The sequence below is a fragment of the Trachypithecus francoisi genome, unplaced genomic scaffold (assembly GCF_009764315.1).
Source record: "Trachypithecus francoisi isolate TF-2019V2 unplaced genomic scaffold, Tfra_2.0 Lachesis_group10, whole genome shotgun sequence".
NCBI lineage: Eukaryota > Metazoa > Chordata > Mammalia > Primates > Cercopithecidae > Trachypithecus > Trachypithecus francoisi.
In genome coordinates this window covers 96865283-96879500 of record NW_022681455.1, presented here as the reverse complement: position 1 = coordinate 96879500, position 14218 = coordinate 96865283, and the positions used below count along the sequence as shown (strand labels likewise).

The 14218-nt window shown below is 41.1% G+C and overlaps 1 protein-coding gene and 1 long non-coding RNA gene across 2 annotated transcripts in view; one reads left to right on the top strand and one right to left on the bottom strand.

Annotated features, from left to right (window-relative positions):
- Positions 1-6913, top strand: part of BBS2 (Bardet-Biedl syndrome 2) — a 46603-nt gene extending 39690 nt beyond the window's left edge. Inside the window, exons 16-17 of the mRNA XM_033218453.1 lie at positions 5563-5711; positions 6434-6913. Coding sequence (XP_033074344.1) covers positions 5563-5711; positions 6434-6540 — 256 coding nt within the window. The 3' untranslated portion in view covers positions 6541-6913. The remainder of the gene's footprint in view (positions 1-5562; positions 5712-6433) is intronic.
- A 4543-nt stretch (positions 6914-11456) lies between these two features.
- On the bottom strand, positions 11457-14183 carry LOC117088766. The gene is made up of 2 exons (XR_004439313.1): positions 13650-14183; positions 11457-11890 (listed from the first exon to the last, which is right to left on the bottom strand). It is a non-coding gene; the product is annotated as an uncharacterized LOC117088766 (long non-coding RNA).
- Positions 14184-14218: the final 35 nt, after the last annotated feature.

Here is a 14218-nt window from a genome sequence, read left to right as displayed (position 1 = left end):
ACAACCTGCTCTTTTGAGAACGACTTCATTCCTGCATGAGTGAGAACTCACTCCTGAGAGGTGGCATTAATCTATTCATGAGAGATCTGCCCCCATGACCCAAACACCCCCTACTAGGCCCCACCTCCCAACACTGCTGCGCTGGCATTTAAACTTCAACATGAGTTTTGGCGGGGATGAACCACATCCAAACCATAGTGGGTATATTAATCTCTTATGTGTGGTGTGAGTTGCAAATACGTTTTCCTGAGTTTGTCATTTGGGTTTTCCAAACTTTGCTTAGATTTTTAAAAAAAATTTTGCTTTAATATTGGTTTTGCCTTGTAAGAGCTTTTAAAATTTTGTATGTAGTCAAATTGATCACTCATTTTCTTAATACTTTATTTATTTTTTTTGAGATGGAGTCTTACTCTGTTGCCCAGCCTGGAGTGCAGTGGCGTGATCTCGGCTCACTGCCACCTCTGCCTCCCAGGTTCAAGTAATTCTCCTGCCTCAGCCTCCCAAGTAGCGCTACCACACCTGGCTAATTTTTGCATTTTTAGTAGAGACAGGGTTTCACCACGTTGGCCAGACTGGTCTCAAACTCTTCACCTCAGGTGATCTGCCTGCCTTGGCCTCCCAAAGTGCCGGGATTATGGGTATGAGCCACCGTGCCCAGCCACATTTTCTTAATACTTTTACATTTTAAGTTACTGTTAGAAAAGTTTCCTTTAACACCAGGGGATAGAGTAGTAATTCACCTGTTTTCCTTTAGTACTTGTACATTTTCCTTTTTTACATTAAGTCTCTGTTCCGGTTGGAGTTTATCCTCGTGTTCATATAAATAATAAACTCAGTTTTATCATTTTCCATATGACTATCACATTATTATTATATTATTATTATTGTGTGTGTGTGGATAGGGTCTCACTATGTCACCCAGGCTGGAGTACAGAGAGATCACAGCCCACAGTAGCCTCAATCTCCTGGGCTCAAGTTATCTTCCCACCTCAGCCCCTGGAATAGCTGGGACTACAGGCATGTGCCACCATAGCCAGCTAATTTTTGTGTAGAGCCAGGGTCTTGCTGTGTTGCCCAGACTGGTCTTGATCTCCTGGGCTCAAGCGATCTGCCTTCCTTGTCCTGTCAAAAGTGCTGGGATTACAGGTATGAGCTACTGTGCCTGGCCACATTGCATTATTTTAATACTACTTTTTTTTTCTTTGAGATGGAGTTTTGCTCTTTTTGCCCAAGCTGGAGTGCAGTGGCGCTATCTCAGCTCACTGCAACCTCTACCTTCCTGGTTCAAGCGAGTCTCCTGCCTCAGCCTCCCAAGTAGCTGGGATTGCAGGCATGCGCCACTATGCCCAGCTAATTTTTTTTTTGTATTTTTAGTAGAGATGGAGTTTCACCATGTTGGCCAGGCTGGTCTCAAACTCCTGACCTCAGGTGATCCACCTACCTCAGCCTCCCAGAGTGCTGGGATTACAGGCGTGAGCCATGGTGCCCGGCCTGATACTGTTAAAGTTCGTCATGCTCACGATGATTTCAGATACTGCCCTTATCATATATCATATTTCTGTTCACAGTTGAATCTATTTCTGGATTTTCTGCACTATTCCATTGGTCTGACTTGTCACTTCATTTGACAATATCATTCTTTTTTTTAAAAAAAATTATTTTGAGACGGAATCTCACTCTGTTGCCCAGGCTGGAGTGCAGTGGTGTGATCACAGCTCACTGCAGCCCTCGGCCTCCCAAGTACAAGGGATCCTCCTACCTCAGCCTCCTGAGTAACTGGGACTACAGGCACACACCACCACATCCTGCTAATTGTTTTTTGTTTTTGGGAGAGACAGGGTCTCACTATATTGTCCAAGGTGGTCTCGAACTCCTGGGCTTAAGCCATCATCCTGCCTCAGCCATTCTTTTTTATTTAAAAAATCTTTGGCTGGGTACAGTAGCTTATGTCTATAATCCCAGTGCTTTGGGAGGTTGAGGCATGAGGATTCCTTGAGGCCAGGAGCTCAAGACCAGCCTGGGCAACATAGCAAGACCGCATCTCTAAAAAAGAAAATAGAAATTTCATTGTGATCTGTGATACTGTAAAATATATATTTGATCTTCACCCTGTTTCCTGACATAATAACTCCTAAAATCCTTAGAATCTCTGAAGTGATGTCTTTTTGTATGCTATTGATTGGCTTATGGCTGGCAGCTCCTAGGTAGCTTCAGGATAGGGGTTAGTCACTAGAACGACCAAGCCAGGATTAGAGGATTGGGACTTTCTGCCCACCCCTCTCCCAACCACTAGGGAGGGGCTGAGAGTTAAGTTGATCACCTATGGCCAGTGGTTTAGTCAGTCATGCCTAAATAATGAAGATTCCATCAAAACCCAAAGGGACAGCATTCAGAGATTTTCTAGACATCCGAACACACGGAGGTTCCTGAAGGTTGATGCACTTAGGGAGGGCGTGGGAGCTCCAAGCGTCTTCCCTAATACTTCATTCTGTGCATATGTTCATCTGTATCCTTTGTAATATCCTTTATAATAAACTGGTAAATGCCATTAAGTTTCCCTGAGTTCTGTGAACTGCTCTGGCAAACTAATCAAACCCAGAGAGGGGGTCCTGGGAACCCTAACTTGAAGCAGATGAGTCAGAAATTCTGTCAGCCTGAACTTGTGCTGTGTGTCTGAAGTCGGGGCAGTCTTGTGGGACTGAGCCCTCAGTCTGTGAGATCGGACACTGTCTCCAGATGAATAGTGTCAGAAGGGAATTGGAGGACACCCAGCTGGTGTCTGCTACAGAATTGATTGTTTCCTGGTGTGGGGGAAAAACCTCCACACAGTTGAGGACAGCAGTCTTCTGTGTTGATTGCTGTGGTGTGGGAGCAGAGGGGGAACAGTTTGTTTTCTTTTTCCCACTCATGGTAAAATACACATAATGTGAAATTTACCATCTTAACTACTGTACACTACTTTTTGTGTACAGTTCAGTGGCATTAAATACATTCATAATATGTACAACCATCACCACCAGCAGCATCTCCATAATTCTTTATCTCTTAAACCTGAAACTCTGTACCCATTAAACAGTAACCATTCTCCCTTCCCTTTAGCTCTCGCAACTACCATTGATGGTGCCATTCTTTCGTGTATGGATGTTTTGTATGTTTCAATACCTGGTATGGGTAGGTGCCCCGTCCCCACTGTTGCTTTTCTTTTTCATGGTTTTTCCTAGCTGCTTGTGCTTGTTTGTTCTTCCAATGAATTTCATCAGCAATTTTTGTAGCTCCGTAACAAAAATAGGCATTTTAATTAAGATGACATTAAATGTATTAACTTAGGGAGAACTGACGCCGCTGTAGTGACGTTTGGTCTTGCTAAGTAAGAACATGCTATGTCTTTATATTTGCTCAAGCCATGTTTTGTGTCTTTCTGGAGTGCTTTAATAGTTTCCTCTTGTAGATACTGGATGTTACCAGTGTTAAGTTTATGCTTAGATATTTTCTGTATTTTTAGACAATCACGAAATATTTTGTAATTGTAAATATTGTTTACATTATATCTTATTCTATAATTATGGTTTGGTGTTTGTACATATGAACACTGATTTTTATCTGATTTTATAATGTGCCCTTTACTAATTATCTTATAGTTTTTCCAGATGTATTCTTGTATCATCTGTAAATTGAGATAGATATTTGCTTTTTTTGGCCAACTATCTGTAGGGTCCCTAGTTTCTCTGTCTCTCTATCTCTCTCTTATGTCAAAAAGGCTTTAGGCATTTGACTGCAAAATGTCAATATTTGTTTTTATTTTTAAAATCAAATTAATTGATATATAACTCATACATGCAGAAAATTTACACTTTTTAGGTTTACAGTTTAATCAATTTTGAGAAACTTATGTAATCATGTTGCTGCTACCACAATCGAGATATAGGATATTTCTATCACTGGCTGGGTGGCTCACGTTTGTAATCCCAGCTACTTTGGGAGGCCAAGGCAGGTTGATCACTTGAAGCCAGGAGTTTGAGACCAGGCTGGCCAACATGGTAAACCCCATCTCTACTAAAAATACAAAACATTAGCCAGGTGTGGTGGTGGGTACCTGTAATCCTACCTATTCAGGAGGCTGAGGCAGGAGAATCGCTTGAACCTGGGAGGCGGAGGTTGCAGTGATCTGAGATTGTGCCATTGCACTCCAGCCTGGGCAACAAGAGCAAAGTCCGTCTCAAAAAAAAAAAAAATTTTCTGTCATTCTTGTGACTGTTTGTATCAATACCTCTCCTAACCTCCAGTTCCTGGAAACCACTCATCTTATTTCTTTTCCTATAGTTTTTTTTTTTTTTTTTGAGACAAAGTTTTGCTCTTGTTGCCCAGGCTGGAGTGCAATGGCATGATCTTGGCTCACTGCAACCTCCACCTCCCAGGTTGAAGCAATTCTCCTGCCTCAGCCTCTCGAATAGCTGGGATTACAGGCATGCGCCACCACGCCCAGCTAATTTTGTATTTTCAGTAGAGACGGGGTTTCTCCATGTTGGTCAGGCTGGTCTCGAACTCCCGACCTCAGGTGATCCACTCGCCTCGGCCTCCCAAAGTGCTGGGATTACAGGTGTGAGCCACTGCGCCCGGCCTCTTTTCCTATAGTTTTACCCTTTTCAAAATACCATATAAATGGAATCATACGATATCTATATCTATATATCCTTTTGAGTCTGGCTTCATTCACTTACATAATGTCTTAGCAATTCATCCCTGTTGCTGCATGTATCTGTAGTTTGTTCCTTTTTATTGCTGAATAGTATTCTATTGTATGGATATATGGTATTTATCCATTCACCAATTGAGGATAACTGGGTTGCTTCCAGACTTTGGTGAGTAGAATAAAGCTGCTATAAATACTTGCATACAAGTTTTTTGTAGACATTATGTTTTCATTTCTCTTGGGTAAAATACCTTACAATGAGATTACTGGGTCGTACAGTGTGTGTTTAATGTTATAAGAAACTGCCAAATCACCTTTCAAAGTAGTTGCAGCTTTTTGTATTTCTGTCCACAATGCATGAGAATTCCACTTATCCCACTTCTTTGCTAGCATTTGGTATCTTCAGCTATATTTTTCTTTAGTCATTTTCATTGTTGTGTAGTATAGATCTCATTTCTGTTTTAATTTTATGACTTTGTTTTTAAAACTTTGATAAAATACAAGGCTGAGTTGTCAGCCAGGCCAAATTAGTTGAATGAATATTCATCTGAAACTTTGAAGGTGGGCTGTCACCTTGCTCACTTGTCCGTACTCCCAGCACAGTGGGCTTGAGAATTCTTAACCACCTAAATCAAAACCAACCATTGACCAGTAACCAAGGAAGGCCACTTGTCTTTTGTTTATTTGGAAAGAAAAGAACATTTTTGTGGAACTTATCCATATTTTCAAAGCAAACTAGCAGTTACTCCATTTTAATGAAAATATAGCTTAAAAATGGTGTCTTTTCTTTGTATGTCTAAGAAGTTTGCAAGTGTTTCTTAAGCTTGCCATATCAACATGAAATGATGTCAGATTTCTACTGATTTGCACAGGAAAACAATGAAGAGTCGTTATATGGAACTCTATAAACTTAATAGAGACTTGCTAAATGGATATAAAATTCGCTGTAACAATCACACAGAGCTGCTGGGAAACCTCAAAGCAGTAAATCAAGCAATTCAAAGAGCAGGTCGTCTACGGGGTAAATCTCTTTTCTTAACACTGCACTTTCATCTGTAATGTTTTTGGTGGAACTCATTGAAGATGGTGGTAACATCCAATAATTCATATTGGGGGCTGAAAGTAGCATACCTTTCACACTCCAGAGCTGGCATCAGTCACTTGTGTTTCAGTCAGTCAGCCTGGTGTTTGGCTTTTGTCTCCGGACTTCAGAGGGAAAGAAAACCTTCAGCTCTTTTTCTTAGATCTTCCTGCATCCTCTAAACAAAAACCTACTATATATAACCCAAAGGAAATATAAAAGCATATATAAAACCATCAAGGCCCAATTAGCAAAAAAGAGACTGAAAATTAATGCTGTGTCTAACTTAAAAATTTAGAAAAAGAACAATAGGGCAAACCCAAGGAAGCAGAAATATAGCCAGAGATTTATACCTGAATTCTGCTGTTTTGGGTTGATGTTTTGACCTCTTTAGAAATAATCTTTGCTAGGTGACTATGAGCTTTGATCCTTTTCTGTAAAACCGACTGTTGTTGGTTTCTAGGTTTGAGACAGTCTTTAAGTCAGTTTTTTCAATAAATTCCCTCACCAAGTTATCTTTTTTAGGGAATGGTAAGATAAATTAGTTATATTTCACATATAACTATTTTCCCTCCTGGTTTTATGTTGTTTTAAAACTGGCCTCTAATTTTATAATTTCACATCTAACAATCTTTTGGTTCCTGATGTTTCTTCTCATGCAGTTGGAAAACCAAAGAATCAGGTGATCACTGCTTGTCGGGATGCAATTCGAAGCAATAACATCAACACACTGTTCAGAATCATGCGAGTGGGGACAGCTTCTTCATAGGAGAGGAAAATACAGCTCATGAAGTTCTTGGCAAAGATTTTCTGTTAAAAACCTATGCTGGTTTGCTTTGAATCATACCCTGGTGAACCCCAGGTGCTAAGAATGAAAATAACCTTGGTGAGTTGTACAAATTAAAGACAGAGAACTACTTGTGAAGATAGATTCACTTTCTATTTTAAAATCAGTAGTACTGTTGCTGAATAATACTAGGTTTGTATGGAATAGGATGAATGCTTTTGAAGTATTAGGGCTTCAGAGTCCAATTTTTGCTTATTTATGGTATATAAATACTTACTTTTTCTTGAAATTGTAACTGAATTTGTACTTTTCAAATCGATTATCTACTTTTTAATTAAAAGGTAAAGATGTTAAACTTTGTGTTGATTGATTATAAAATCACCACCAAATCAGAATTGCCCATTTGTGTTTTGTAGAGAAAAACAAAAATGTGCACTGGGTGCAGGGCTCATGCCTGTAATCCAGCACTTTGGGAGGCCAGGGCGGGCAGATTATAAGGTCAGGAGATGAGACCATTCTGGCTAACACGGTGAAACCCCGTCTCCACTAAAAATACAAAAAATTAGCCGGGTGTGGTGGCACTAACCTGTAGTCCAAGCTGCCTGGGAGTCTGAGGCAGGAGAATTGCTTGAACCCGGGTGGCGGAGGTTGCAGTGAGCCGAGATCGTACCACTGCACTCCAGTCTGGGTGACAGAGCAACACTCCTGTCTCAAAAGAAAAAAAAAAAGGATATTTGGGCTGAGCGCAGTGGCTCACACCTGTAATCCTAGCACTTTGGGAGCCCAAGGCGGGTGGATCCCCTGAAGTCAGGAGTTTGAGACCAGCCTGGCCAACATGATGAAACCTGGTCTCTACTCAAAATACAAAAAATTAGCTAGGTTTGATGGTGGACACCTATAATCCCAGATATGCGGGAGGCTGAGGTAGGAGAATTGCTTGAACCTGGCAGGCAGAGGTTGCAGTAAGCAAGATTGAATCACTCACTGCACTCCAGCCTGGGTGACAAGAGCGAAACTGTCTCAAAAAAAAAAAAAAAAAGTGGATATTTGGATTTGTGTGCTTGTTAATCACCGAAAGGTGGGTGCAAACAACAAATTTACATTAAGGAAGAGTCAATTTAGAGTGATCACTTCGTTGGGGTAATGTTCGCTGCTGTAACAAATAGACCTTAAAATCATAATGACTCATTTTTCATTTGTTCTGTAAGGGTATCTCCATAGTTATGCAGGGACCCAGGTTCCTTTAATCATGTGGCTCTGTCATCCCCTAGGACAAACTTTTCTACCTGAGTTCCCTAAAGGAATAAGCCTAAGGAAAAAGGTTTGGGTGACTAGTTTCACATTCAGTACATACAGTGGAGGGAGGTCTTAGGACAGTGGGGCTTTATTATCTCACTTGGAACCATATTTGACAAGGGCTGTCATAGGGCCTTGTGGTTATTTACAGCCATGTGCCAGATAATGAAGTTTAGGTCACCATAAGATTATAATACTGTATTTTTACTGTACCTTTGTGTTTAGCTATATGTAATTGTAATTACACAAATACTTAGCATTATGTTACAGTTGCCTACAGTATTCAGTATAGTACCATGCTGTACAGATTTGTAGCCTAGGAACAACAGGCTATACCATATAGCCTAGGTGTGGAGTAGGCTATACCATCTAGGTGTGTTTAAGTGCACACTGTAGAGTGTTCGCATGATGACAAAATAGCCTAACGATGCATTTCTCAGACTGTATCCCTGTTGTTAAGTGGAACATGACCGTATAGCTAAGCTGGTAGAAGAGAGTAAGAGGAAAACATGGCTTCTTTTAAAAGTGTGGTCTGAAAGTAGCACACTATCATTTCCACTCAGAATTCCATTGAATCACATGACCACATCTGCAGGGGAGGCCGGGAGATGGAATCTAGCTGTGTGCCTGTGAGAACGCTGGTATTTGTGCTAACAGCTAGCAGTCTCTTCTCTAGGAAAAATTTTGCCCTAACGTAGATTTCAGGACTGGTTTAATGAGTGAAACTTCAGTTAGTTTTAATATCTTAATAGCATTCATAAGCAGTTTAGGGGAAGTGGCCCATTTCCCTGAGGTTAGTATACATTAATTTTACTGATTTTGATGTGGCCACTTTAGGATCGCCCCTCCTATATCTGAAATGTAAGCCTTACGGAGTCCTAATTATGAGAATATGCTAATACTTCTGTTTTCCATTTTCAACCTATAAACTCAAGAGATAATCCACATATACTGTATTATTTTCAATCTCCAAAATAGTAAAGTATCATCGTAAATCTGCCTCACATGGAGGTTGCAGTAAGCCAAGATCGTGCCACTGCACTCTAGCCTGGGTGACAGAGGGAGACTCCGTCTCCAAAAAATAAATAAATAAATAAATAAATCTGCCTCACAGAGGAGGAAACTGAGGCATAGATAACCTCCTTTTCAGGTCACAGAGTTAGTGACCTGTGTGACCTGTCTAGTGACTCAAGATGAAACTTGAGTCCTACTGTTGATTCTTTGTTTTAACCATAGTCTAATTTATACCATTTGAGATTAAAATCTCTAGTTGGTGCTAGTTTTAAATTATATAATGCCATTCATTTTTAGGGAGTCTAATAACATAAATCTCATCAAAGGTCACTCTGTTGTTCTTTAGCCAAAAAACTTCCTTCTTAGTCCTAAAAATACTCATGGCCAGGCTAGAAGGCATTGACCTGCAGCAAGACATCTTAAGTTGTTCTGATTTATAGGTTATTTTCACAGTAATTTGATCCTGTTGATGGCAGTGTCTGTTTCACAGATGAGGCTCTGAGCTCCAAGACAGAGTGTCCTGTACAGGGTCCCACAGCTGGGTAAGCCCTGGTGTGAAGGAGGTGTTGGAACCAAGTAGTCACAACCTCTTCTACTCCAAACTTCCCAAGCAAGTAAAGACTGGCTGAAGTGAAAACATTCATAAAACATACAACTCCCCTTTTTTTCCCCACTTAGAACTCATCCTGTTCAGCTTAGGAATGAGGAAAAACTGGACAAGGAGAAATGAGTTTATCAGTAACTTCTCTATTTGTTGCCATATGTTTCTATCCTGATAGAATCTGAATACTTCTAGAAGCTACGGGGAAGCTGTATTTCACTGCTGAATTACATTGAAGCTTTAAGTGAGCACTGAGCTGTCATTTAAAACTGACTTTGAGGATTTTGATATCTGAGAGAAAGCTTTCAGTACCATAATTCAGGTTCTGAGGATTTTTAAGAGTATAATTTGTATTATTTCCCACCATGACTGCCTATCCAGTACCTCAAGGCCCCACTCAAATGCTCTCTCCTTAGGTGACCTTTCCTCTCCCATGTCTACTCCTTAACCCTTATTAAATTCTTTACCTAAATCTTAATCCCCTGTTAAGCAAGAATGGTGTCTGCATCTTGACCAGCATCACCCTCGCCCCAGTGCTGAGCCAATGCCTTGAGCATAGACTAGCATCTGCCGCTCTGCTTGGGATTGTCTGTCCTCAATACGCCTGTCAGCAGCTTTAGAAATCAAAGAACTAGGAACTTTAAAACTATTATGCAACCCTACAAGTGTTTTACAGGAATGATTTTCAACATTGTTATTAATGTTTCAAATTTTATAATTAGCAGTTACAGATCTGCCAATGCACAGTCCTGTCATTATAGAACTAAATTACCTCCAATTTCATTTGGAAACTCAAGTACAGTTAAGACACCCATTACAGCCTGGTGTTTCGCATTTTGCCTCTTTTCCATCTGGCCCCTTCCCACACTCTATGCTCTAGCTCTGGAGTCATCTTGTAATCTGTACAGTACAGAATCTGCTTTTCCTAAAAGTGATGTCACATGGACAGTTCCCAAGTTGTTTTTAAATTGTCTTTGTGGACTGATTTTATATCAGAGAGAGAATCATCAGGACACCCAGTTCCATGCAGGCTGGAGAGCTCTCCTCTGGCATCATTTCACTAGATCTCCTCGACCAGGACCTTTTCAACAGGGTTTGCACTTCCTCATTGTTTAGTCATGGTGTTGACGAGATAATGCACCCCAAAACTTCTTTTTTTTTTTTTTTTTCTGAAATGGAGTCTCGCTCTGTCACCCAGGCTGGAGTGCTGTGGCCGGATCTCAGCTCTCTGCAAGCTCCGCCTCCCGGGTTCACGCCATTCTCCTGCCTCAGCCTCCCGAGTAGCTGGGACTACAGGCGCCGCCACCTCGCCCGGCTAGTTTTTTGTAGTTTTTAGTAGAGACGGGGTTTCACCGTGTTAGCCAGGATGGTCTCGATCTCCTGACCTCGTGATCCGCCCATCTCGGCCTCCCAAAGTGCTGGGATTACAGGCTTGAGCCACTGCGCCTGGCCCCAAAACTTCTTATTCAATAAATAACTGCCAGAACTTTGGGAGGCTGAGGTGGGTGGGTCAGTTGAGGTCAGGGGTTTGAGACCAGCCTGGCCAACATAGTGAAATCCTCTCTCTACTAAAAATACAAAAATTAGCCAGTGTGGTGTTAGGCACCTGTAATCTGAGAATTGCTTGAACCTGGGAGGCAGAGGTTGCAGTGAGTTCAGATCACACCACTGCACTCCAGCCTGGGTGACAGAAGGTGACTCCATCTCAAAATAATAATAATCATAATAATAAAGAAAAAAAATACTAGTCTAGGAGAGGTAACCCAGCTTTGATTTTTTTTTTTTTTTTGGGTGGGGGGTGTTCTGTGGGGAAGAAACCTACACTTTGGTGGAATTTTGAGAGGCAATCTTTAAATAGTAAACAAGCCTAGTTCAAAACTAACAGATTATTTCTCTTGGAACCTTCATTTCCACATCCTTAAAATTAAGGACTAATGTTATTTGTAGGGTACTTCCTCAGACGTTTTATTTTTCTTCTTATTCAAAGATGCAAATATGTTCACCAGTTTTGTGAAAATGTTCCTCATTTCCAGTATGGTTAACATACAAAGAAGTGGTGAAGTAGTCTCTGTAAGGCTGTTCTCTTCCTGTCCAGTGCTGGAGCTTGAAGCCCATAGGGCAGGTAGTCAGAAAAGATGTGGAGTTGGGGAGAACAAACTGCAACCCATAGGCATGGGTTAGAGCACATGAGGATGCTACAATCTGTCCATTTTTGTGGCTTCTGACCTTGATGGTGTGGGCATTCTGCTGAAACAGACCGTTTGCAGAGGAACTGAAGGAAGATCCATCCAGGGGAAGGTGGAGTGGTTGCAGGCCCAGGCACAGGTGTGGTTCACACCAGCAAGGTGTGCCAGCTACTCAAGGGCTGCTGCTGCATTGGACCCTGCAGATCTGGCATAGGAATTTGTGGCTCATCCTAACCTGAGACATAGGGAAGACAGTTGGGAAATGTAGTTCAGTCTAGCCAAGCTGAAAAATGACAAAGCTACCAGTGGCTGTCATAGGATGGTGGAATTTCAGGTGATCTTTAGATTATTACATGTTATTACCTTACAGTGAGCATGTATTATTTATGTAGTCTGAAAAAACAGAAAGCTGGTTTTTTTGAGACGGATTCTCGTTCTGTTGCCCAGGCTGGAGGGCAGTGATGCGATCTCAGCTCACTGCAACCTCTGCCTACTTGGTTCAAGCGATTCTCTGCCTCAGCCTCGCAAGTACCTAGGATTACAGGCATGCACCAGCATGCCCAGCTAATTTTTGTATTTTTAGTAGAGATAGGGTTTCACCATGTTGGCCAGGCTGGTCTCCCAACTCCTGACTTCAGGTAATCTGCCAGCCTTGGGGCCCCCCAAAGTGCTGGGATTACAGGTGTGAGCCACTGTGCCGGGCCCATAGAGCTGTTTTCTTTGGGGATAAAAATGGGAGTTAAAAGAAATGGAGACTCGCTATTAAGAATAAAGAGAGAAACCATATATTTTATAGGTGAATATCACAGCTTTTATCTGAAAGAGGTATAAACAAAGATGCCCATGTTCTAATTCTTCTTTTGCTACCTAACAGTTGTTGACATTGGCCCCAGGCCCTAAAAAGTAATCAAGATGCAAAATGAAGTACTAAACAAGCTTCACTGTCACTGTGTGTCTTCAGTGCAGAAACACAATCTGTAAGTTACACCATCCTTCACAGTCTAAGAGGTCCTGCTGTAGATGATGTAACTGACAGCAACATCAGAGTTGGGCTCTTAGGGATTCTCTCCCCTCAGACACCCGAGTCCCTTTTTGTAGTGTATAAAAGATTGTGTGTTGACAGATTATAAACACACTGAGATAAAGGAGACACTAACAAGCACATTTTTAACATTTGTGAGGTATTCTAAGATTTAGATTTGGCTTTCCAGAATTGGAAAATTGGCCTTGGATGGTACCTACAGCCATGAGTCTCAAACTATTTTCCAAGGTTGGCATACATGACAGTGTCACCTACCTAAGCACTTTTCCCTGGCTCTTCCTGGAGTTATGCCACTGACACCCTTTCCCCTCAACTCATGAAAACACAACAGAAGGCAAGTGAGATGACCTTCAGTTAGCTGGAACATAGAAAAGGCAAGCTGTGACATAAACCATTAGTAACAAAGTATTCGCAATCCCACTCGAGTGCTGCTGCACTGTGGTTAAAAAATTGTGGTCTCCAGCCTGGCCAACACGGTGAAACCCAGTCTCTATTAAAAATTTTTAAAAATTAGCTGGGTGTGGAGGCGGGCACCTGTAATCCCAGCTACTCAGGAGGCTGAGGCAGAATTGCTTGAACCCAGGAGGCAGAGGTTACCGTGAGCCGAGATCATGCCACTGTACTCCAGCCTGGGCCACAGAGTGAGACTCCGTCTCAAACATGCACACACAAAATTGTGGTCTCCAAAATAGTATGGTGTAAAATGGTTTGTTACCATATGCATAAGGGAAGACAATGTTAGAACTAGTTCTAGATATTTATTTTTATCTCATCATTTAAAAATTAGTGTTTTATAACAGTACTAATATTAGTACTAATAGAACTAATATTACTACATGCATAACTAATATTACTACATGCGTAAAATATATAAATATAAATATTTATATAAATATAAAAATTATATATATATATATATATAAAAAAATAAATATCCATATCAAGGGCATACCTGCTAAAACATTTCTTAACTGGCTGGGGTGCAGAGTTAAACCTTTTTGAAACTAAACCTAAAAGACAAAGCGAAACTCATTTTCATTTAAATGCAAACTTCAGGAAAGAATGAATATTCAAAGTTTTAGGAGATGAAAGAGAAGAGTGGTTAAGAAGTTTAAAGGCCCAGTGCTTTTTCTATTAATTAGTAAAACCCACACTAAATGCTACTGCAAAAGCTAAAAATAAATGTAAAAAAGAGAAAGGAAGAAGGAGACTGTGTTGGGATGGAATGAGAACAGCATCTTTCATCCACCCATGCATACCCACACATAGGTAATTATGATCTAACTCCCTGGAACAGCTCAAGAAAAAAAATTAACAAGATGCACAGCCTCTTGGCATTCTGATGTGGCTTTTTAGCATTCCATCTCTTAAAATAAAAAGCAGGCCGGGCGCGGTGGCTCACGCCTGTAATCCCAGCACTTTGGGAGGCCGAGGCGGGCGGATCACGAGGTCAGGAGATGGAGACCATCCTGGCGAACACGGTGAAACCCCGTCTCTACTAAAAATACAAAAAAATTAGCT